The 26,506-nt window shown below is 36.3% G+C and overlaps 1 protein-coding gene across 1 annotated transcript in view; it reads left to right on the top strand.

Annotated features, from left to right (window-relative positions):
* The window catches only part of LOC149071519 (fanconi-associated nuclease 1-like), a 33,251-nt gene extending 7,016 nt beyond the window's left edge, over nt 1–26,235 (top strand). The window contains exons 3-15 of the mRNA XM_089247689.1: nt 156–357; nt 1,128–1,265; nt 2,905–3,003; nt 4,177–4,311; nt 7,543–7,687; nt 9,008–9,088; nt 10,021–10,185; nt 15,163–15,319; nt 17,605–17,804; nt 18,161–18,256; nt 24,459–24,587; nt 25,290–25,395; nt 25,740–26,235. Coding sequence (XP_089103815.1) covers nt 156–357; nt 1,128–1,265; nt 2,905–3,003; nt 4,177–4,311; nt 7,543–7,687; nt 9,008–9,088; nt 10,021–10,185; nt 15,163–15,319; nt 17,605–17,804; nt 18,161–18,256; nt 24,459–24,587; nt 25,290–25,395; nt 25,740–25,771 — 1,685 coding nt within the window. The 3' untranslated portion in view covers nt 25,772–26,235. The remainder of the gene's footprint in view (nt 1–155; nt 358–1,127; nt 1,266–2,904; nt 3,004–4,176; nt 4,312–7,542; nt 7,688–9,007; nt 9,089–10,020; nt 10,186–15,162; nt 15,320–17,604; nt 17,805–18,160; nt 18,257–24,458; nt 24,588–25,289; nt 25,396–25,739) is intronic.
* The last annotated feature ends 271 nt before the right edge of the window (nt 26,236–26,506 follow it).

Below are 26,506 nucleotides of genomic sequence, written 5' to 3'. Positions count from 1 at the left end.
GAACTAAGAAATTCATAAATATTGTCAACATATAATCTGAAGATCCTGTGCAGGAGAAATAAAGTAACTTTGATTTTGAATATCTATACCATACGCGCTGTTTCATTCATCTAATCTGTAATTTTTTTTACTTTTTTTTTTCTCTTCAATATCAGGTACAACATGTATAGATCTCGAAACGGCATTAGAGTTATTAACACTGGGAGAAATCAAAGCTCTCAGCAAGCACTTCAACTTGAATGCATCTGCAAAAAGCAAACATGAAATATCGCAGCTGTTGATCAAGCATGGAAAGCAGCATAAATCATTCTTCTCGTGCAATGGTCAAAGCACTGTTACTTTAGCAATATTGAAGCGGTAAGATGTACTAATTACTAATCCACCATTCCTTAAGTTTTTCTTAGAAAAAACAAAATTTAAGATTGAGCCATACATTTATGATACATTGGGACAAATTTACATAATTGGAAGCAGGGCCGGAACTAAGGTGGGGGGCAACTGCCCTGATCAGTAAAATTTAGGGGGCGGCAGCGGCGCAGTTTTAGGTTGGAACAAAGAACACCATTATGAAATTATTGAATTTTAAAGTTGTTGGGGGCAGTAAAGTAATTTTTACCTGGACAGCAAAAACCTAGTTATGGCCCTGTTGGAAGCGACATTTCAACTGGTATTGAAACGCAAATCACCCAGCTGGTGTCCTTCATTGTCACTGCGCTACTGCTAGTATTACTAAACTGTACATACCCTTTTACACATTCCTCTACGGAATTTCTAGCCAATTGTTATGTGCTGGAATGTGTGTTCTTAGCATATGTAAGGCCCATAATATTTATGCTGTTGTGCTTGTTCCATATTTTTCCTCTTTCTGCCATCTGTCTCTCATATTTTGAAGTAAAGATGGTGAATATTATGTAATGTAATATAACATGTTATGTAAATATAGGCGTAATGTTGAAGGTCTGCCTGCTCTCTGTGAAAATACTTTTTTAGGTAGGAGACCAATTCGCATTGGTGCTTTGAAGTTTGCAAACTGCAAAAAACCAACTTATCTGACTGGAAGGTTAAAAAAAATTCAAAACTTGTAATAGCAATTGTTATACTACAAATTATTCTTCTATCTTTTCCAGAGTGAAGCAAGTTGTAGGACCCTGTTACAGGTTGAGCTTGGAACCAAAGCGTCTGTTCACAAGGATTTTGATGCTGTTTTCTTTGCCTACGATATCTGAAGATGATGAGGAAGCAGCGGGTGGCCAACAGCAACAACTGTAATATATATTTCTTCCACATTCTATAAATTTGTTATTATTCAAAGATTAGTTGGCTATATCGCATGTATAAGGACTGGTGCTCCCACTAATTGGTATTTTGAGGCTGATAAAAACGAAAAAACAATTTTTGAATATCAATTTAACATCCACAATTTTGCTGTTGAATTCGTTGATATGGATGCAGGTAAAAATGTAATGCAGCCTCATCGGGAGCTGAATTTCAGCGCATATCATCACATCAGAAGTGCTCTCACTTGAGTCTGATCAACTTATGTTCACCTTCAGAATCTTTTTCCCAATGTACCTCTACTTCTCTTTTTGAAATTATTTGAACCATTTCATTTAAAATGAAAGATTCAGTCAATAGAAAATGCTAAAAAAAGGGGAACCTATGTTTTCAGAGAGTGTTTTCTGTTTTCTTTCTGTGCAAGACTTTGCGCATCAAACTGAAGTCTAGACATTCTTGGAGCTTGTATCAGACAAAGAAATGAGCTGACCAAATCACTAATTGATGGGGGCATCTACCAACTCAATTGGGTTGTGTCCAGCTTTATTATACTAAATTACTATACTTTAGTATACTAAAGCACTGGTGTTGCGTGTGTGCGTTTAAAATAAAAATATCTTCACTATCTCTCATCTTCCTGTAGATTCTCATTTATCCAATTTTGTAGCTGTTCACTTTAGCTTTCAGTCAGTTTTTGTCTTTTTCATAGTTCCTCTGTGTTTTGAGAAAACTTATCTTTCAATTTTGGGCCATATCTGGAATGAATTAAATGGTTTTTCATAGTAACCGGGGGGGGGGGGTTGAAATCATGTCTCAGCTATTGAACGTAATTGTGAAACAAATCTTCTTCAGCTGAGATATCACTGTATTTGCAAACACATGGCTACAACGGAAAGTCCTTGCACTAAGCACACCAATCTCAGGGAAGAAAAATGTGGAAGAGAATTGTTTCTGGAATTGCTATAAAGTAGGCCCCAATGTTGCCCCATGTTGCCCAATGTAGGCCACCCGCTGTGCATATAAACTGCCTGTCATGCAGCAAAGATAACCAAATCAATCATCCATATTCTCGATTTGTTATAATTGTCAGTAACTGTGGAGTTTATAGTTTGATACAAAGAATGGCAACTTGTGAGAATCAAATAATGCTACTTTACCCATTCACATCACAGCTCTAAATCTGTTACTCAATTCACAAATCAGATGCACTCAACTCAGTCCTGACCATATCAAAATTCACAGATAACCAAACTGATAGGATTGCTTGAAGAAAAGGACAAATTGACAGTATGGGAGTTTATTTGAATTAGCGAAGCCCAGTCAAATTATATAGGCTAACCTCCAAGTAATTTGTCTTCACTTCTAGGAGATAAACGCTGATTAAATAAAAGATTCTATATTTTTCTCAAAAGGACAACCATTGGTGCAAGTCAATCACTTTGCTTTCAAAGGTAAATAACAATCAAAAATTTTGTGGACTGTTCCACATTTGTTCATAGGGATAACAAAAAATTTCTGAATATTCAGCTTATAAATGCAAATGGGTTATAAAAACAATTGCATACAGTGTTACATCTTGCAAAATCGTTGTTACTATCAATAAACCATTTGGGTTTTTCTTTTTTACAGTTTTACATTCTTACAAGTGAAAAAAGGGGAACTCAAATTTCCGGAGTATAAAATGACTCGCAAATTCAGAATATTTTCTAACAGAGAGGAGCTGATTTGGTAATCGGTTTATCTTATTTCAATTATTTTATATTTGATCTGCTTAACTTTTTAATCCTGCAGTGCTCGCACAACAAATTGTTACATTAAAGATTGCATGCTGTCTCACAGACACCAAGTATATTTTGTACTAGTAATACATATTTAGTTCATTCAATTCAAATTTATAAGTGTAAACAGATTAATTATTGTTATATTAAGTTTTATATATATATATATATGGTTTCTAATTTTAAACACAAATCACAGAACTTCAGCTTACAGTCAGGGCTGTCTTAAGAGCATCATGGGGCCCCTAGGCCAAGTAATTTTTCTGAGGCCCTTCTTAGCAAATTCTCGAAAATTTGAACCGGTTCTCATTTTTGTGAGGCCTCTATTTTCTTGAGGTGCCCGGGTGGGCCCTTGCGTTAAGACATCACTGTTTACAGTATGGCACATTCTTCACTTTATTCATCATATACAAAGACAAGTTGAAAAATCATTAAAAATGTTGTTTTGAAAAAAATTGACTAGTAAATATAAAAAAATATTTAATTTTAGATAAAATGAAATAAAATAATTATTTTGTACATTATACAGTTTATAAGGAAAGTGTCTCAAAAACTTATATTAAATGTGGAACCTTCCTTATTTATTCCGACTTAGGAAATAGTTATCAACATTATGATTATCACTATCATTGGAGTCTGCTTCTTGCTCAGTGTCCGTTCTTCTTCTATGTCACTATAAACATAAAACTCATCACCTGATTCATCTTTCATTAGCATACGTAATACTTTTTCTGGGTCATGTTCGTTTTCCAGATTGAATGTTTTCTGTGAAGTCATGTTAGATCTAAAAGTAAGAAAATAACTATTAAGAACAGCTGTTGCCAATAAAAATGATAAATACTGAATGAAGTAATTTTTTTTAATATTTACCTTCAGAATCTAATAAGGTCATGTGTCATCTGCTAGACTCCAGCAGTGCACATTCATCAACAACTCTTATAATTTCTAGATAATGATATTTAGTTAATAGGAAGGTAGACACAGCCGCACAAGTCAGCCTGTCAATCGGTTTAAAAACAGTGAATAAAAATGCACCTGGCATCTCTGAGATGCCATGCGAGCACTGCAGGGTTAAAAAGAAGTGAAACAGAAATAGAAAAATCAAGTTTTAATGTTTTCATAGGTATCAAGAAGCTCGAGACTTGGAAAATGACATTTTGAATGCTATTGAGTCGAAGAAATTTGATTTAGCCAAAGAACTGTATCTGAATGCGAGGAAGGAATTTTTAAGCTTGAAAGAATCAGGGGTCATGAAAAAGTAAGTTCAGACTAACGTTTGAAGCTCAGTTATCTGATACAATTAAGTCAAGCCTTTATCCAGTATCCACCGTTTTGATTATGTATAATTGAACATAGATAAATTTAATCAGACATAGCCGAACCCTGTTACAGCGTTTCTCAATTCAGCGACAACCCCGCTTAATACCAGGAATTTTCCAAGTTTAGTAATTAACATACTTAATCAAGATTTGATATAGTGCGAAACACTTCTTATAGCACCAGAATTCTGCAAGACCAGTAGTGGCATTGTATCAGGGTTTAACTATTTTATGCAGATGTAGCCTATAGACAATGTCCAACCTTTATTTTTCAGTGGTATCATGAAGATTTTAGCAACATTATTTCTCAGGAATGGCAACGATCAGAGGTACAGAGATGAATGGCTGAAAGGGGCATTGGAGGGCTCAAAATTGCAGATTGTCCCATATACACGGGACTCCATCATCTATGCAGGAGAGGAAAGGTGCAGCATTGCATGGAATATTTTCATTAATTATTGGGTGGGGGGGGGGGCTGAAATGGTCCCAACCCCCTAGGTTTTGGCAACTATGATTGTAATGATTGCTGCTCTAACCAAGCGATTTCTCAAAAGCATTTATTTTGCTTATTTGCCTTCATTGACACCTTTATTTTCATTGGTAAAATAAATTTTAGACTTGAGTGATAATTTCCTTCATTGCTAAGGAAACAGACGTCAGTTAGCAGAGAGTTAGAGATAAATAGAGGGTCAAATAATCAAGGTTCTACTGTATTTAACATTTTTATTTGAAATAAGTAATGCATAATATACATTAGCAAGTATTTATTTAACACACCTCACACAACTACAAATACAACACCACAACAGGCAAAATGCCCAACGAGGTGGCTGAGAAAAAGATGCCCATAAAAATATAGATGCCATATAGTTCAAAAATACAGCAACCCAATTAAAAATACAATTAACAAAAATTATAAACAATATATACACATGATAAAATATTATACAGTGCCCATAAAGAATACTTATGGTTGTCTTATTCTAAGTATGGATAGCTTCTCGATTTACCCCAACATGTTTATCGTATTTCTTTTTAAACGTATCAATTGTGTTACAATTTACTACCTCCGGGGGTAAGCTATTCCATTTGTTAACAACCCTATTAGAGAAAAATTCCCTGCGACACCATAACCTTGCATTGTCCCTCACCAATCAATACTGGTGTCCCCTTGTAAAAGCAGTCGATTGGCGGTGTACTAAAAGTTCATGGTCCATCCTATCCATCCGATTGAATATTTTGAACACTTCGATCATATCTCCTCGACACCTGTGTTCATCCAATGTGAACATATTCAAAAAATGACGTCTCTCTTCATAACTCAAGCCCTGTGTGCCAATGAGGACATGCGTAACTCTTCTCTGCACCCCTTCAACCAAGTCTATGTCCCTCTGTAGGTATGGTCTCCAAAACCTTACAGCATACTCCAGTCCAGGATGAACTAAGCCTCGAAAAAGCGGAAGAATGACTTTAGGAGAACGCGAAGAGACTTTTTCGAACATGAGAACAAGCATTCTATTCGCTTTTTTGACCAACGCTGAATAATGTTCAGAAAACCTAAGCTGCTCATCAATGAGAATTCCCAAATCAGTGACCCTAGTTGCATCCGGGATGGTAACACCATTCAACTCGTAAGAGAACCGTGGGTTGTTCGAACCAAAATGAGCGGCCATGCACTTATCAACGCTAAACGTCATGCTCCATTCATTTGCCCATGTTACAATCCTGTTTAAGTTGGTCTGGAGCAACTCCCTATTGCTTTGATTCCTGATTACCCCCATTAGCTTCATATCATCTGCGAATTTGCTAGTAATCCCATCGATACCCTGATCGAGTTTATCGATAAAAAGTGAAAAAAGTATGGGGCCAAGGACACTTCCTTGAGGAACTCCACTTGTGACGTCTGTCCAACCAGAGAATTCCCTGTTCACCATAACTCGCTGCGACCTATCTCTTAACCACGATTCTATCCAATTCAGCAAGTTGCCCCTAATTCCGATTTCATGTAAACACTTCAAGAATTTACCATGTTGGACCTGATCGAATGCCTTCTGGAAATCAAGGTAAACAACATCTACATTTTTGCTCTTACCCAAAGCCTTAGTCACATGATCATCGAAGCAAAGGAGGTTAGTTACACATGACTTCTTCTTCCTGAACCCATGCTGATTATCCGACAATACATTATTCTCGTCTATCCACTTCACAAACTGCCTTTTGATGATAATTTCCAAAATTTTCAAGAGGGAGCTCATCAAACTCACTGGACGATAATTGGACACAGCTTCTCTACTACCCTTCTTAAATATCGGAACAACATTAGCAAGTTTCCAATACCTTGGGACAATACCCTCAGCAACACTTCTCCTGTATATCTGTGCGACTGGACCCAACAATTCATTAGCACATTCCCTGAGGACTCTGGGATAGATATCATCTGGTTCTGGTGCCTTGCTTGCACATACATTTCTTAGAAGATTTAGGACCTCCACATCTTCTACTTGAATATCGTTGAGGGTTTTATTACCCCATGCAACACCCGTAAATCGAATATCATTATCTCCATTAAAAACCAATGCAAAAAAGTCATTGAAAGCATTACACATGCCAACATTGCTCTCTAACCTAGAGCCTTCTATCTAGAGCCTTCTATCTAAGGGCCAACTGTCCCCTTACATCCATTATTGACGTATCGAAAAAATGATTTTGGGTCAGAGCCAATGTTATCTGCCAACCTAGATTCAACTTCCTTTTTACTATCCCTTATCGCTTTCTTCAACAGTCTTCTTTTATCAGTAAACAATGATAGATCACCTCGTCCACTTTTATACTCTCTGAGTGCTCTTTTCTTTTCAAGATAAAGGTTCTGCACACTATCCGTGAACCATAGAGGGTTTCACACATAATGTGAAAGTAGAAAAGTTTCTTAATATTATACCAGGGAATCGAAGCGAAGTTTAGTTGTGTGTAATATCATCTGCACTAAAATTCTTGAATTCTGGATACAGCAGATGTTTTGCAATGTAGCATCATTTCACCGAGATGATAATTCACATATTTTACAATCAAAAGTACAATAAAATTATTTTTGCTGCATTGTTTTCATATGCATTGTATTTATCCTGGAGAACTTGAGCACATTAATTACCCATATTCGTTTTCTGTTATAGGGATAGCGAAATGCCTTTCTTTCTTCGACGCTACACAGCTAGACATGTGTATGTGAGATGTTTAAATCAAGGTGTTGAGGCACTTCAACGTCTTAGACTCTATGAGGAAGCTGTGGTGCAGCTTTGGGAGCTATTGAATCAATCAGTAATAATAAAGCAATAGGTCAATTTGATCTTAATCATAGCCTATTTTTGAATGATTTTTGATATAGCATGCTGCGTAGCCAATGGACTTCTGAAAGTCCAGCATGAAAATAATAATAATGATAAGTTTTTGGTATGCAGATACTTCCATAGAAACATCTCAAAGCTTTCACTGGGGTGTTCATTACAGCTTTTCATCTCTAGAAACCAAGATTAACAGTACTGAGCTCATTTTGCTTCCTCTATATCTATAATCAGAGCATTACAGCTAGCCATTTAATTTTCTTATTTATTTTCTGAAACATTACACATTTAAGTGGAAGCTAAACAAAACTGATGAAAAATTACGTAATTATCAGTTAATGGGTTAACAGTTTTTTGCAACTCTTTTGCTTGTTGCCAATGAAATTGTTCTTTATTTGCTCAATTTTTACAAAACAAACTGAAGTAAATTTTTCTCAAATGAAAATGCTCAAATGAATGAGTTGTAGAATCATTTGTGATCAATAAGCTCCTTTGCAAGTGACTAATTTTATGGGAAACAAAACACCCAAAATCATCTAATTTTTGCCATGATGGAAGTTGTAAAATTATGTAATCCCAAATTTTTCTCTATACTTACATGGAAAAGCCAGAACACATGGTTAAAACAAAAATGTGATACATATGAGCAAGTGAATGTGCAAATTCCCATCGTAACGGATGGGTCCACCCAGATGGCCCCAGAGCCTCAAGAGAAAAGGGACCTCACAAAAATGAGATATTGTTAAATCATCGAGGAGTATTCATGTAAATTTGCCTGGTAGGGTCTCAAAAAAATCACTTGGGCTGGGGGCTTGTTGCTTTTAAGATAGCCCTGAGTGCGCAAGAAAGTAAAGTAGTGAAACACAGATAAAAGAGGACTGATAGATAACGGATTGGACAATCTACCATCTAACTATAAATTTACTAAAACTACCCAAAATCTAAGTTGATGGCAAGTGTAAAATTTGCAAAAAGTTTCTGAGTCCCACGACAGATAAATACCAAAAAATCGAGAGTTTCCATTATTTCATTCTCTGAAACTTTCTGGATGTGTATGAGTTTTTTTTTTTTAATTCTTGCCTTTCATTGCATACATGATGTATACGAAAAAACTGTCTCAAAATAATTCATTAACGAAAAAAAACAGTTTTGTTAATTAGATATCAGCAGCTGATGCAAATCACAACGCTGCAATGATATTTATAATTTAATTTGCTTAAATTGCTCTTGATTTTCATTTTTGAAATTAGGTATTGTATAGGCCTTTGTTTTCATTTGGATTTATTTGCTCCTACAGATATATTGTCAAGATCGGAGGGGAAAATGGTATGATAGAGTGGCTCTTAACTTGGATCAACATTTGAAGCAATCTGAAAAGGTATTGGTAGTGATTTCTTCCTCCTTCTTTTACAGCTTATCCACTTTTCTGTTGTAAATGAAACCCTGTTCTAATCTAGTTGGAATAAATGCTTATAAACTGCTTTTTGTGGACACCATAGGATTGGGGGGGGGGGGTGAAAAAATTTTCCTTGGTAATCAGTTTTCTGTTACTTTCAAGTGAAAACTTTCACAATTTCTACACCACCCACATAGTTCCGTACTAGACCAGACAAAAATCTGCTTTGAAGAGAGTTTCAGCACAGTGTTGGCAGTTTCAACATCAAATGCTTAAAATTTTATTTCATACTGCGACAAATAAGATCTCACCAGGAACCAGATAGTTCATTAAAGAAATCTACTTGCCGATATGCACTTCACTGTGCTGAGTCACTTCTCCAAACTAGTTTTCACTGGCTCAACCATGGCGCTGCATAATCAGTCTGGACCCAGTTTAACCTTGGGGGGGGGGGGGGAGAAAGAGGGCATATCCTTCAAGAACTATTCCTGATTATGAGGATTTATGTGATTGGTAACCATGATTTATTTATCTTTAACATCATTTTTGCAATTATCTTTTTTTTATTCATGCTTACTAGTGATGTGCATAAATGGTTTATGCACCTGCCCATGTACATATATTTTGTTCAAGCTACAATAAATGGTTACTTTTTCCTGGAGGCACCCGAGTCTCCCTGGGATAATGTGCTTACATCAACTAGTGTGACAAATCTTGCGTGTCTCTTGGTTCGTATTGCGATTACTATCGCATTCATCCTCTGCACATTCATATACAAGACATCTTGTCACCCTATTCCCCTTCTCACTAATATATATATATATATAATTGTTTTTTTGTATTGGCTGGATCCAGATTTTTGTTTTTTTTTAAACTTTTATATAACCTAGGATTCCATACTCTTTTTTTCTCAGGCTGCTGAAGCAATCAAGCTTGGCTTGCGTGACAACTATGTCAGAGTTGGTCCTCGCTTTTCTTTGCTCACAAGAGCTGAACGCATTGCTGGTGCCAAGAACTGCAGTGATGAGGAGCTGAAAGAATGTCTTAAAGAGATGTATGCTGTAACAGAAGCACCAAAGGTAAATTTGTGGTGAAAATAATCAAACTGGTCACATTTCAGTATTGAATTATGCTATGGTCAATTTTGAAGTTCAGAAGTTCAGTAAAACAGTGATTCTCAACCTGGAGCCATGTGCCCCCTTCCCACCCCTTTGTGGTCCTGGAATATTCTAAGGAGTCACAGAATGAAAGTAGAAGTGAACCCTTAATGGGTGATTAGATGGGGTTACAGAGAGCTTTAAGAAAAAAAGTGGAATGAAATTACAGTGAGAGAAAAGTTTGACTACCATTTTTTTCAAAATAGATTGTTAATCTAATCTGGTGGATCTTAATCCACCTCTGAAGCCAATATGAAAAAAAAAATGGGGGGGGGGGGAGAACATGACTACTTCCAAAATCCAATACCACAGCCTTATCAGCATGGCCCAGATAGGCCTCATATCCATAAGGAGGACCCATATAATTAGACCTTTACCATGTCTAGTTATAAGTACAGGTCACTCAGAACATCACTTTTCCCAAGGTCCATGATGTTGAGAGAGCCCTGCATGGGAACCACCACTAAGTTCTGGCAGCCCAGTGGTCCAAAGAATTGTATTTATAAAATTTTAGTTCATTATAAATTTACTGAAATTTTTTTTAATAAAAAGGAAAGGTCTTGTTTCTAGATTAGGTTGGGTACCCTTGATAAAAGTGGGGAGGGACCATGAGAAGAAAATAAGGTTCAAATGGGGAGCCGCATGAGTGAATGGGGGCCCAAATACAAGTCCACAACAGACAAAATGCCCAACGAGGATGGTTGAGAAGAAAGCTTAAGAAAACACTGTAGTAGAACCTTTTTTATCTGGCCTAATTAGAACGGGAAGTCAGTCGGTTTAGAGGACATCTGGATGAATGAGGAAGATACATAAAACTCTCTAGTGTGAGTTTATCCAAGAGTACCTCACACAGAATAATAGCAGTGTATGAATAATATTTGGAAATTAAGTAAGTGGATTACAATCTAATCAGGGCTAGAGAGAGTCTAAGAGACTTGCATTCTTCGAATTTCTGTGCAAAAATGTTATACTAGAATAAAACCACTTACATATAATGTTAGGAACGAAATTTTTAATGGCCGATTTAAGGAAGGTCGGTGAAAGAGGTTCTACTTCATGTTTTGTAATTTCAGTAATATGGTTTTACAGTTTACACTTGTTATAAACAGACCATGCTTTATAACAACTGCTCCATTGCTGCAGTAAGTCACACAGGTTTTTCACATAACTAGCCTGTATGTTTTCCCTTTATTACAATAACCATCCAATATAACACCCGTTTTTGTGGGACTATGAAGTGTGGGGGAGGGGGGAGAGTCATTTTAATCAGTGTCAGCGATATAAAGCTATGTTGCTCATATTTGTACTAATACTTTGAAAATTTTCTATTGTCTAGAATGAACATTTTATGCAGTTGTTGCATCATGATCATTTCATGCAGACAATGTCTACTTGAACCATGACCTATCATCATCATCATCTGGTGTTCCGTAAGGGAAAAACCTAGGCAAATTTTACCCATTGCTCTAACACCAAGTGGTATAACACGAGTTGTGGGTCATGTGGATATGAAAAGAAACATTATTCTGTGGAATTTCCAGAGTTTGTGGCTGCTTTGGGGATGGAAGTTATGGTATTGGTTACCATTAGGAACCATGACCTATAGTTTATTAGTGCTTTTAAATGGTACTTTTATGTATCTGAGCAAGATACTGGTATGTTAATTGCTCATTGCAGGGATTTTGTTTATCTTCATAAACCTTGGAACATCCTTCATAAGTGCACACAAGCTCTTTGAACAAGAAGGGAGAGGGATTCTCGTGCAGTGTGTGTGTGTGTAATGAAAAAGTCAATAGTCCATCTTCATCCCTCTCCTATGCCACCCTGTTTACTTTTTTCAGTGAACAAGAGAGGTTTGTCCCCTCATTCTTTGCCTCATTCGCTGTATCTGCTTATATTGCTCTTTAATACATGATGCTAGTAATTTTAATCTTCTTCATCCCAATGCAAACTTGAAATAATTTCAGAACCAAAAATACAATAAATATAATTTCAAAGTCCAAAAACCACATTCTTGATCCATTGTTATGAAGTTTTTTTTTACTTCTAACTCAGTGATATATGGATTCAAAACTGCTGAGTTATGTACATTCAATCCCACTTGGGATACAAATACAACAACACAACAGGCAAAATGCCCAACGAGGTGGCTGAGAAAACATTGCCCCATAACGAATATGGATGTCGTATACTTCAAAATTACAGCAACCCTAATAAAAAGGTAATTACAAAAATTTGAAACAGTATATATACGTGATAAAATATTATACAAATAACTCTGCCCATTGATTTTCTTTCCCCGTGTATGTCTTTGATTGTATCAAAAAGTTCATACTCTTCATTTCATACTAATGTATGTAAACATACCATTAGTCACAAAGATGTTTTTGCTTTCTTTTTATTCAAACTTATTTGAGAAAGATTGCCTTCAAATTTTTGCGGCAGACACAAGAGGATTTCAGTTCCTCTAATTTGTTAAATCACTTTCAAAAATGAGAAATCTGGCTTGTATGCAGCAGCAAATAAACTTTTTTCAGTTGGATAGTGATCCAATGATGTCAAAATTGAACTTGGAGCAAAGCGCTGGATTAAAACTGGCTGTTCCCTGTGCTGCTCCAGGATTACTCTGCCATTTTTGGTTATATGCTGATCATTGCACTTGTAAATAATCTTCATTTTGTTGTCTTCTTTCTCGTCTCCGTAAAAGAATTCTCTGTTGAGGTAATGTGAGAATTCTATGTCCATTTTATCAGCTGTGTAGAGGTCTAACTTTGGGCATTTCGGTGCTTCTACGAAAACCTTTCGAGTCTTTGGAGGCGGGCTTTCATTTGGAAAGTCTTCATATTTCAATGTGCTTGAGCTGCGACAGTGATCTTCTGCCAACTTCGCCAATACATCGTCCATCTCCATTCGTCGAAAAGTTGCTAGACCAGGATTGTAAAGACATTCCTTCACTGCTGTCAGCTTTACTTTCCGGTCAAATCCTGCAGAACCAGTTCTTCGCATTTTGGTTTTTCAACTTTTTTTTTCTTCCAAAAAAGGAAAAATAATTAGTTCTTACTGGTCAAAGTTTTATAAACTTTTTCCCCAGCACAATCAAATTGTGTCTTATGAGACTGACTCAGTTTTTAAAGATGTCTCAAAATATAATTCTTACAGTTGAAGTAAATTCAATTTCATGCTATTGTTGCTTTTCAACAGACCAAAAAAATAGACATTTTGCTCATAGATTGATTGTTAATTTGCTTGTTTTCACATATGTAATAAAAAAACTAACATTCATTTTAGCAATTTGGAAGAATTTATTTATTTTGAAATATTAATTTTTATTATCATAATTTTTCTTTTTTTTATTTGCATGAACTAGGATACTGTAACCTAACACACACTTCTTTTCTTTTCAAATTTTGCCCTGTATGGGTAGGCATTAGAATCTAGGGCAATGTTAAGAAATCATAACTATTTTTGCAGCTACTACTGCTAAACTGCACATGCACCTCGTAAGCATTCCTCTGAAGAACTTTCAAACTAATTGATGCGTGTGAAGGTTTCAACAGCTGGCTGATTTGAAGATTAAATTCAGGAAAGAAAGAAAATCCAACTGCTCTTATGGGTAAATCGACATGATCCTTGGATAAGTCTGCATCTGGTGACAACATCAGCAATTATGAGCTTTGGCCTGAATTAGGTCTGACCATTCATGAAAGGCCCTATTCAGCACACATAAGCTCCAAGAAAAAGTTGAGGTTCATTGTCCTTGTAGCATAGTGTGAAAGAAAAAAATGTGTGCAAGGTGCATGCACAGTTAAGTAGTAGTAGTAGCCTATTAGTTCAGCTTTTCTTGTCATTCATATAGAAACTTATTGTCAGTCTGTAGGGCTTTTTAATGCTGCTATCTCTTTGCTCATTTACTGAAAACAATATACCTTTCATTTACAATAGTCTCGATAATTCCAGGATCTGGGTAATTCAGGATGCTGGACTTTTTGGAAATCCTCCTCAAGACACTTTTTGTCTTTTTCCCACAAATATGAGTAATTGCAGGGTCTTGATCTGTACACTGGGGTTGTTAGTGAACCCTCTGGCCAAAATGGTTCACAGACTTCTCTATGGTAAATTTATAGTGTAAAAAGAAACATTCATATTGAGGTCTCCAGGCCTAAAATTGAACATATCCCCACCAGCTTCACATATGTAAAGAGGCCATGTGTCTTGGGGCAGCTTTAATCTGTAGTGAATTGAACCATTGAATTAAGAACAATACAAATAAGAGTAAGTATGAAAATGTTGGTCCAAAGAAAAAAAAGTTAGAACAATTTTATTTCATGAAATGAGGCTGAAAAGCCTTCAGCCCATTAGCAGACCTTTTATCGATAGAATCAATGTGAGAGTGCCCCCCCCCCTTTCCTCTACAAATTGTTTTGTATTATTTTTCAGATAATCCGGTTCACCTTAGATTATCGAGGCTATTGTAATGTATTTTTTAACCAAATGTCATTTCAGTATACACATAAATTACTGCTACTACTAAACCACACATGCACCTTCCTCTGCGGAACTTCTAATGAATTGGTACATGTTGGAATGTGTGTGTACGTGAAGTTTTTTTACTGTGTAATGTGTTTGTTATGTGTTGTGCTGCCATCTGCTGTCAATTTTTCCAACTATGAGTAGAGTGTGGTGATTGAATAATTGTGTACCGTTGTAGACCTGTTGCTCTCTGTGCCTACAACAGCACGACAAAATAATTAGTACAACACATAGGTTAATACTACTAATCATCACAATCTCTTTGTCATTAATATTCAAACTCAAACAGTTATAAAATTTTCCTGATTATATTAATCATTGTACTTCTTTTTTTCAATGGTAATCAATCTGATGTTTTGCTTGTCTCAGGTAACAGTACGAGGTCGCTTGCTGCCTAGGCCTATTCCAGGAAGAAGACATATATTTATTTCTTCTGGTCTCGACCCAGAAAAACCTGAAGACGTGTCTGTGGTATCTGTTGAGCAGCTTGCCATTGAACACTACAAGTCTATGGGATATTCTGAAGGTATTATCATTTGTTTCATGGACTATTCATATGCTGAATTTGCTTTTGTGGCTTCTTGTATGTTACCACAAGAAAAGATTCAGTATTAGGTATGTCGGCTGAAGTTGGTTTTCAGTAGTTCCCAACTTTGAGGTGAAAATGTAAACTGATTTCCCCTATTAAAAATGTCTCTCTCACCACAGAGAGCAACAGAACTCTACAACAGTATCAATATTCAATCATTACACTTCACTCAAAATTTCAAATAATGATTCCAGGATTAAAATTCACCCACGGCACTAGATTCTCACTCAGACTGTTTGGTACATTCACATACAGATTTCTGGCACAACTCACTGAGTTGTAAATTGTCCACAGTGACAGATCAGAGTTGTGTTTGTTTTGAAAGAAATAAAGTATACCCAGTTGTAATTAGTCTGCATTTAGCATGAGTCTAGTATAGATATGATAAGGAAGTTAATGTACGCATGTTGGTGTAACTGTATTGAATGTCTGTTGCTTTTAGCATGTTTTTTTTTTTTTTCTGATGTGTCTTGATTAATCAGTTTTACTGTGGAAAAAAAAAAGAAAATATGAAAAAAAAATTAATAAAATGTAAATGCAATGAGAATTACGGTTGAATTTCTTATGCTATTCTCACAACAGATAATGCGCTTGTTGGGGGTGAATGTTTATGCAGTGGTACAACAAAAAGGCCTCGCACACCTTTATTCTTGTTGTCAATCGGCCAGGAACTCATAACACTTAGTGCAGAAAAAAGGCTGCTATGGTGGTCGACTGGTCATAGTGACGGACTCACATCGCGAGGACCTGGGTTCAAACCCCACCGTCACCATAGTGGTGGTCGGCTGAAGTTGGTTTTCTGTTCCCAACTTCGAGGTGCAAATACGAGCAGATCTCCCTGCTAAAAAGTCTCTCCACAGAGAGCATCGGGCCTACAACAATGCAATTATTCAATCATTACACTTTACTCACATTTAGAAAACTTGATGGCAGATGGAAGCACTACACACAACAAACATTACACAGAAAGAAACTTCATTTCAGGTTCACTACACATACAAACACATTCCAACATGTACCAATTCGTTAGAAGTTCCACAGAGGAATATGTACAAGGTGCTATGTGGTTTAGTAGTCCAGAGAAAGGGCTACTGTGCAGTCATGTGGGTATTGTGCTTTAATCTTGTCCTGAAGATCCAGTTTTGAACCCCCGCTGACGACACAGTGGTTGTCAGCTAAATTTGTTTTTTGCAGCTTTGAGGTCAGTCTCCCATTTGGAAAAGTCTCTTCACAGAGAGCAGGCAGACCTACAACACGATACTGACATAACATGAAAATTCACGCATTCTAATTTTTACTTCGGAACAATTGAAGTCAGATGTCAGCTCATGCATGAAATTAACACAACTCGACAATATAAATAAATCAGGGCCACACATACACTTCAAATATTCCAGAAAAGTGGCGATTAACAAAGGAATGTGAAGATAAGAACTTTGGCCAAATCAGAATTCTACTCCATCATCCATCGTCAATTACAATAATCATCAACAGGCCATACTAATGCCAGGATGGGGGGGGAGGGGGGTACCAAAGCCAGGATTTTTCCCACTCCCTTTATTGTATTGATCAACAAAAAATAATGAAATTAATTCATGCCAACCCCAAAGCTGCGGTCTTCTTCTTCTGATGTGGGTTGATGGTAAGTCCATTCGGGCCGTGATGGTCGATCAGAATTGACCAAAAATTTCTGGAAATTAACTGTCATGGAGAGTTGAAAAGAGAAGAAAAACACATAATGAAATGGTTCAAACTCTGACAAGTAACACCATCTGAAGGGGACCAAAAGTCTGTAAGTGTAATAGATTTGTATTTACAGTAAGCATGTCGCATGTCAAACATCAATATATTTTCACACATTAATTACTACAAGCACTTAATTTCTGAAATTTGATTTTTTTTTACAACTTAAAAATTTATTCGGCAAGTGACAGAATTTAATGGTAGTTTCCATTGTGTGTGTGTGTGGTCCTATTATGTGCGGGTGTATTACATAATTTTGATACTTTTTTGATTTTCTATATTTTCTTATTTTTATATGAGCTTGATACATCAGTCTAACAAACGCTTGTCATCATAATGATGAAATTCACAAAAATATTTTACTTCATCATTTCGCAAGTATTATAGACTATTGTTGATGAATGGGAGTTTTTTCACTAGTGTGTGTAATGTTATGAATTTATTTATTGATCACATGTTGTGAATTGATTTTTTTTAAGGTCTACATGGTGAAGGCTCAACATTTGTTTCAATGTATGCCTTGTTATTCTGGGATGTAATTTATGATGGGAGCATACCTGATGTGTTCATCAGTCCATATCAGACACATCCTCTGGATTTGAACTCTGATGATTTCTACTGCTCCCGAAAGGATAATATTGCTAGTCAACTGAGTACTGTCAAGAACGCGGATGAACAGGTATAAGAAATATGTTCCAAAGACACTTGGAATAGGAATATACAGAGTGAAAACTTGAGTCTGTTTCACCTCAAATAACAGCCAACAGTATACAAGTTATTTAAGCTGAAACAGGCTTAAGTTTTCACCCTGTATATCTGCTAGCTCTATCTGGGATTTCAGTATGATTTATTATCAACAAATTTTTCAATTTATTCAAACTTGACCAGGTACTCAATAATATTTGGAGTAATTTCATTTCTCGGGAGCATTCTTGCTCTCGCTTTATTTTTGTTGATGTTTATTCAATGCATATTTCATTATGTGAAAAACTTTGTTAGGCTGTAAGTTTACTTTTTGCTATATTTTGATTACAGGAGTTGAAAGATATAATAAAATCCTCTTGGGAAGCTCACCATGGTACTGTTTCCTTAGTCAGTTGGGATCTATTCACTGATGTTGAACATGTGCAGGTATGTGCCCATAACAAGACTTAAAGGATAAAAGTTTGTGTCAATAGGATTTACATTATTCCTGATTTTGTGTTTGATGACCACCTGATCCTTAGGGATTCTTTTCTATTGCTGCGGAAACAAAATGCAGGGCTCCCACTTGTCCTACTTTTTAGTGAAATCTCTCACTTTCTTGGTTTTGTTCCACTTTCTAGGTTTTTGTCATATTTTTCATACTTCAATTAATGAATCCTATCAGCAAAATTTTTTGTAAATGATTTTAATGAATCCTATCAGCAAAATTTGTGTAATTGATTTTAATTGAGGAGAAAATCACCAATATATTGCCAAATAATATAAATATAGTAGATTGAAATTAATGATTCAGCCAAACCAGAAATTGTATAATTTTTAAGGTTATTTGGAATGGGGATGTATATGGACCATTTTGTTTATTAATGTTTCGTTTGCTTAGTGTGAGGGTTGAACAAGTGGAGTAGTTATTAAAAACTTCTGTCTGGATGAAAAAAATAATTTTGTAGTTTCTACTTCATTGTCTTAGACAGTAACTAACATTTATCATTCAAAATTATGGTGCACATTTTATGTATATGGGAAACAACAATTTGCATAACAAAGCAGTTGGATGTATAGGCCTATCTAGGTTTTTAGCATTCAATTGTCTTCTGCATTTTTAGGGCATGCGGAGGCATAAACAATATTTCCAATGCTCAGCAAAGAGCTACACTGCTCAAAACAATTAGGGGAGCACATGGTTTTAACAAAATTACGCAAAGATGTATACCGATAAGTAACATAAAATGAATCATCCATAATTTAAAGCCTAGCAGGAAACGGAAGAAGAAAACTTCATATGCAAATCAAAGTTCATGACGTCAAAAACCAGAAAAAGGAGATAAGGGCAGAAATCGGGATGTTGCAGAAACGTCTGTTTTACTGCCGTAACTGTGAAATTCGATTGCGCAGTACTTTTTTTTTGAGACAAGGTGACTTGAGGATGTCTCAACAACGTGATTTACCGGAATCCATGGCATGGCGTGTTATAGGCAGACTGGAATCCGGGCAAACACAACATAGTGTCGCGGACGCTGTTGGAGTCGCCAGAAGTGTTGTTGCAAGGCTGTAGAATCGATTCCAAGAAACAGGAAATGTTAGACGTCGACCAGGGCAAGGTCGGCCACGCGCCACTACAGCAACTGATGACCGGTATATATGGTTAACAGCCCGTCGAAACAGAACAGAGAATGCTACTCAGCTGCAAAGACGGTTGCTCTTGGCGACAGGACGAAGGGTGTCCAGCCAAACAGTACGTAATCGGCTTCATGAGGGAGGGCTCTATGCACGTAGGTCTGCATTCCGTTGACCCCACGCCACCGTGCCGCCCGAAGAAGATGGGCTGCTGAACATCGAGATTGGGAGCAACATGATTGGAACCAAGTGCTGTTTACAGACGAGTCCCGATTCAGTCTGGAGTGTGACATCCGACGTGTTCTGGTATGGAGGGACAGGGGCACTCGAAATACAGGGGCATTCGTTCGTGAAAGGTCACAATACAGACGAGCTGGTTGGATGGTATGGGGTGGAATCAGCATAGGCGGACGTACGGACCTGCATATCATTCGGAATGGCACTTTAACCCTTTAACCGGTTTGCCCGTATAGTGTACGGGCTACCCAAACTTGTCCCTATCTGGTTTGCCCGTACAGCGTACGGGCATCAATATTTTCTCCTTTCATTTTCTGGTTTGCCCGTATTTTTAATTCTTGTAAAGATTATTTAGTATCAATATTTTGCAACAGATGGCACAACTTGTCCATGAAACTAAAATGTTTTTCATCCGGGTTTTTTCCGAAAATATATATTTACATGTGCAGGTGCCAGGCCATTCAATAAAAAGCGTTTTTCTCTACGGAAGCAAGAATTTTTGTTCTAGTGTGTATGCAGCACTTTTTTTGTAAATTGTTGTAATATTTTTGGATATTATGGATGAAACGAACGAAGAAGATACTTTCCTGTTAGATGATTCTAATACAGATTCAGAACTTTCTTCCAATGATCTGGATTATTCGTCTGATGACTCATCTGATGACACGTGTAGTGAGCTCAGCTATGAAGAAGAATTGAAATCTGCCAGAACTTTTACCAAGGTAAATGTGAAAAATCCACCTCCTCCTTGTCCTCGTTTCAAATTTACAGCTATTCCTTCTGTGCATGTGCAACTTGATGACAATTCTAATGTTCTTTCATTTTACGAAACATTCATAGATTCTGCTCTCATAAATACAATCGTGGAAGAGACAAATAAATATGCTAAACAGTGCATCGAATCGGGTGTCAAAAGAAAGTTCTCAAAGAGTAAATTTTGGGAAGAAACAACTCTGGAAGAGCTGCATGTGTTTTTCGCTCTAAATATACTTCAAGGAATTGTACAGAAACCTGGAATTGATCAATATTGGAGCAAAAGGCATTCAACTTGCACACCTTTTTTCGCTCAAATAATGTCTCATCGTCGATTCCTTCTTTTGCAACGATATTTGCATTTTTCTGATAATGCAGCATTTGACCCACAAAATCATGAATGCCCTAAACTAGTAAAATTTTGGCCAGTTCTGAAACATCTCAATAAGAAATTTAGCGAAGCTGTGACACCAGAGCGAGATGTAACAATAGACGAGAGCCTTATGCTATTCAAAGGGCGACTAGGATGGAAACAATTTATTCCCCTCAAAAGAGCAAGATTTGGAGTAAAATGTTTTATGCTGTGCGAATCAATTTCTGGTTATGTGTGGTCAATAATAATATACACAGGTAAAGACACAATTCTGAAACCTGAGTATTCTCAACTCTGCGTTTCATCTCAAGTTGTCTTGACAATGCTGGAGCCCTTGCTTCATAAAGGATACTGTCTTACGATAGACAATTATTATTCTTCGCCAGAATTAGCAGACAAATTGGTTTCATGCCGAACAGACAAATACGGCACACTAAACCTCAAGAGAAAAGAAGTCCCAAGGGAAATGCAGGAAAGAAAATTGAAAAAAGGGGAAATTATAGCTTTTCAGAGAGGAAAAGTTACTGTGATGAAGTGGATGGATAAAAAAAACGTTTCATTACTTTCCACAATTCATAATACTGAAATGGAACAAATTCAAGTCCGCTCTGAGACAAAAGAGAAACCAAAAATCGTTATGGACTATAATAATACAATGGGAGGAGTAGATCGCATGGATCAAAATTTGAAAAATTTTGAAATTATCAAAAAAAGGGAGAAAAAATATTACAGAAAGATTTTTTTCCACCTTTTGGACATTGCTATATGGAACTCGTATGTAGTCTACTGTAAGAAAGGAGGGAAAAACACACAACTAGAGTTTAGACTTGAACTCATTGACAGCATTATTGAAAAATATCATTCAGGAATCAATTTCAGGCGTGGACGACCAGGTTCTGAGCCTAATCCTCTGAGACTGACAGAGAGGCATTTTATAGAAATCATTGCTCCCACAGATAAGAAACTGAGGCCTGCAAGACAATGTGCAGTTTGCTGTTCGAAAAGAAATGAAGATGGGAAGAGAATCCGCAAAGAAACACGATATTTCTGCCCTGATTGTGACGTAGGACTTTGCCTTTCACCATGCTTCAAATTGTACCACACAAAAAAAGACTTCTGAACAGTTTGGAAAAGTGTAAACTTCAAAATGTATAGTAAGTCAGAGAGAAATTTTGTGACATATGTAAAATATTCCTCATACCATGAAGAATGTTCTTTCAAAAAGCAAACATTTAGGGGTTTTTGCATTTCAAAATCATGAAATAAAAGATGGTATAAAAGTAATAAAATTGAAAATAAAAAAGAAATTCTCCCATTTTCTTATTCTATTAAGTATTGTGTTTAATTATATGCAGTAAAAAAATATGACTTTTTGGTGAACATTTCTGGTTAAAAAATTGACCGGTTAAAGGGTTAATGGCCCGAAGGTATGCAGACTAGATACTGCGACCTCATGTCATCCCTTACGCTGGAACCATTGGAGATTCCTTTGTTTTCCAGGATGATAATGCCCGACCGCATAGAGCTCGTCTGGTGGAGAACATGCTTGAAGCTGAAACAATACAGCGTATGGAATGGCCAGCGTGCTCTCCTGACCTGAATCCAATCGATCATGTTTGGGACATGCTCGGACGACGCATTGCTGCGCGAGCAAGGCCGCCTGTTACTGTCCGAGACTTGCAGATTGCACTTCTTGAGGAGTGGAACAGTATTCCCCAAAGTCTGATCGATAACCTCATCGCATCCATGGCAAACAGGTGTGCAGCAGTCTTAGCTGTTCGAGGAGACCACACGCCCTATTAACACTCATGCATCATGTCTAAACAGTACTTTTTTTTATCGTTTACATGTAACCAAATTGTTGCCCTAAATCATCTTTTCATGTTTTTTCCATATTTTCAAAAAATTAAAGCTTAATTCCAAATTTTTTTACGTCTTTTTTCTGTATTGCGCATTGATACGCGTGTACTATCCATTGTATGCCAATACGTGGCTGTCTCGCACGGTTTTCTTCACTTTTTTGCTTGCTCCCCTATTTGTTTTGAGCAGTGTAGAAATAAAAGTGCTTCATTTGTCAAAAATGATTATGCTGGCATCAAACAGTAAAATGTAATTATACCACTTTAAAAAAGAATGGGCAAAAAACATTTTGCACTGTGGTTTTGAAAATGGTCTCGAAAGAGCGCCATTCTTAAAAAACTTACATGTCTTCATAATTGGCTGTGCATTCGTGAAGAGAGTTTACAGACTGGACTGTGGAAGACTCCGAAAAGAAAAGAATGTAATATACATTGTGAGAAGAGGCAGAAAAGAATTATCTCTGTGGTTGTTAGTACACCGTTTTGGCCAAGAATTGTGTTTGTTATCAAGTCATTTCTGTCGTTTTGCTTTGGCTCAAGAGTCAGTCTTATAGGATTCTGAAACTGTGCTATAAATTTTTTAAATTATAACTTCAAAAAATTAGATTTTTTTTATTAGTCCATGATTATGTTGTCCAGGTGGGACACCTTCACCCTTCGTAGTTTTTTATAAATTTTTTGAGTGGAAGCATTGAAAAATGCTACACAAAAACACATTAGCTATGATGTTCTCATAAAAGATGTTCTTCTCTATGTTCTTCTCTCACTGCAGCTAAAAGAATTCTGCACCAGTGGATGCTAAGTTTAGTGCTGGTGTTTTCTACTCAAACTATCCCTACAGCTCCAGTAATATAGACGACACTCAAATGAATCCAAAATAAATCCACCCGTTTCATCCACGACTGCTGGTCACTTTTTGCTTGTGTCTGAACTTAAAAACAAACAATCTCCCACCCCTCCACCCATTTTATTTCTTGGCTAACCCTGCTTTAAAAGATTTTTCACAGTCATCTCAACTTTGATGCTTCTGGTATCCTAGCCAAACCATCCTACATCTCCAGAAGCCTCTGCATTTCCCTTAAAATAAAACCTATTTTTGCTTCTATTGAATGCTTTAAACACTGCTTCTTTCCTCATACTATTGGTGAATAGAACAAGCTTCCCAGCTCTATTGCGGACTCCCACCACTGTCACTAGTTTTTTGTACAATATCTATGCCACATTCTCTTACATAGACCTTCAGGGCCAATAATATTGTATAAATAAATGACTACAGACATTTAGGACAGATTCTACACCACTGGTAATAGCCTAATCGACATGTAAATTGATTGAGAATAACTCATGTAACTCAACATGTGAATTAGCATAGATGCTAAAACTATCAGAAGCCACCAGTGGTTTATCAGAAGCCACCAGTGGTAGAAGCCACCATCCTCAGTGGTTTACTAAAGTTTAGTTACTAATTTTTTGTGATGTGTGTGACATTTTCCCTTAAAAATCAGCATAAACTTTCCAACTAACTCAATATATTGATTAGAGAAAATCTTAGCAGAAAATTAGATTTTCCTCGTAAATGTTTACTTCGGTTAGTGAGATTGTTAGAGATTTTGTGCCAAACTTACAAATATTTTATTTCAAAATTCAAAAGCAGCCATTTATATTTGTTAAAATAAATCCTATTAAGTATCAATCATAGAGGCTGTTTGATAAAGTGTGATAGTGTTCTTTATTTCACAAATTTCTTTTTTTCCTTGCTCAGTATTATATTTACCCCTCCACCATTTTTTAGGGTCTTGTTAGCTGTTTAGGAAAAGACATTCTAGCAGGAATATGTGAGCGAATAGCCAAAGATTTCCGTTTCACCAGAAGTGGAGTTCCAGATCTCGTTGTATGGAATCCTGAGACTAAAATTGTCAAGGTATGGTATTTTGTTTTATAGGTTTTCATACGTTATTGCTTTTTGAGATAGACAGTTTTTTTTTCAGCCCTTGATATCTTGAGCTGTAAAAAAAAAAAGGCGTCTATATCTCTCTACCATCCCACCTGTCTCTGGGGGCCATTTCCTGAAGTTACGAGAGAGGCTACTAATGCCTTTATTTCAGCACCTCACACTGCAGTGCATAAAATAAGGAAGGCAGGGTCGTGTCTCTAGTAGTTGGTAGCATGCTTGCCTGGTATGCAAGAGGGCCTGCGTTCGAGTCCCAATGGAGACAAGGAGACTTTTCTTTCAGAGATCACCTCTGCATAACATCCAGAAAATATCTGTTTCCTTGTTATTGCTTTTTGGTTATCCATTTTTTTTAGTATTGTACATCTCAAAAAAAAAAAAAAAACCTCTTTATCTTGCAATTTGTTGAACAACATTAAGGTGTCAAATTCACCACTTTACTGCTCCCTCTACATTATTCAGGGGTGCCAAATGGGTGCTTGCCCCAGGTGACAGAGTATCCAGTTGTGACCCTGGTATATGCTCCTGTGAAGATATTTTGAAATTTTAACTGTGTTAATATCATGTTTTGTCACCAGAAGCCATTGTCATCAATTAAATAGTTGTGTTTTCAAACTATATTTAATATAATTGTGTTTTTTTTTATCCCTGTATTGATTTTGACATGGACAGATTGTTGAAGTGAAGGGTCCTGGTGACAAGTTGTCTTCCAAACAGATTCTTTGGCTTGACCATCTACTTAGACTAGGAGCGGATGCTGAAGTATGCTTAGTTGAAGGTGTGTATAAAAGTTTATTCTCTACCTTCCCGTTCATTTATTTATTCGAAAACGGTTGTATTGGGAAATATATTTCTTGAAGTCTGGGTTTATATGAATGAAATTTTGTAATTGATGGACTAAGGTAAATCCTGCGCAATATGCTGTTGACTATAGTCCCACAATATCAGTATCAAGTAAGAAAGCTTAGAAATGTTCCAATGTGTGAAGAATATCAGGACTCCGGAAATACGACTTCTTGAATGAAAATCATGTCTTAATTGGGATTCATTGCATATTACTTAAAGAAATATCTTTGTCATTTTGAAAGATTTTTTTTGCCTCATTCTCTTCTCTTCTTATAGCTGTGGGATCAAAGAAATTGAAGAAACAGTGATATTTTCTAAGAAATATATCCAGATTCCTCATAGTTTTATGCAATAATTTTTTTTACTATTACATTGGTTTGAACTGATTTCAACATTATTCAAATATGTTTTGATAAATTATTATTTTTTCAGTTCGAACATGAACTACAGTTCTGTTATAATATCTTGAATGTAAGCATCATCTAGAAAATGATGCCAGAAAATGAAAATTTCTCAAAAAAAAAAGAATAATACTGCACCTGATTCTTATGCAGAATAAAAGAATTCATAGCCATTCAAACCAAATAACCATTCTTTTCTTGATCTCACATTCAATACTATGTTGCAATTCTCTTTTCTTACCTCAACTCTCTGAATTTATGTTTGGTATTCGTTTTTTTTTCCAAGAGTAAAATGAAAACACTAAACTAGGTGTGCTACAGAACAATTTTGTTTTATCTTTGAATAAAATTACTTATTTGTATTTCCTATTAAAAAAAAAAAAGAATGTTAACTCTACATCTGGTGTCAGGATAAAGGAGATCCTTTTAAAAAGAACAAGCATCAACAACAGCTTCCAACGGGACCTTTCTTGGGATTTGTATTCCGTGTAGACAAATTGTAAGATAGTTTGGATGGAAAAAAAATTATGACTTTTTTTACCATAAAATCATTCTGCCTTCCATATTCAACCCATTTCTCAATTATTTTTTCAAAAAATTTCAGTGTTTTAGATACTGTTGCTGACTGAAAATTCATAATTG

The sequence above is a fragment of the Pholcus phalangioides genome, unplaced genomic scaffold (genome assembly GCF_987345545.1).
Source record: "Pholcus phalangioides strain wild (caught in Gottingen) unplaced genomic scaffold, Ppha-v1.0 ptg000018l_1, whole genome shotgun sequence".
In the NCBI taxonomy this organism is placed as follows: domain Eukaryota; kingdom Metazoa; phylum Arthropoda; class Arachnida; order Araneae; family Pholcidae; genus Pholcus; species Pholcus phalangioides.
This window is presented reverse-complemented; position numbering and strand designations above follow the sequence as displayed.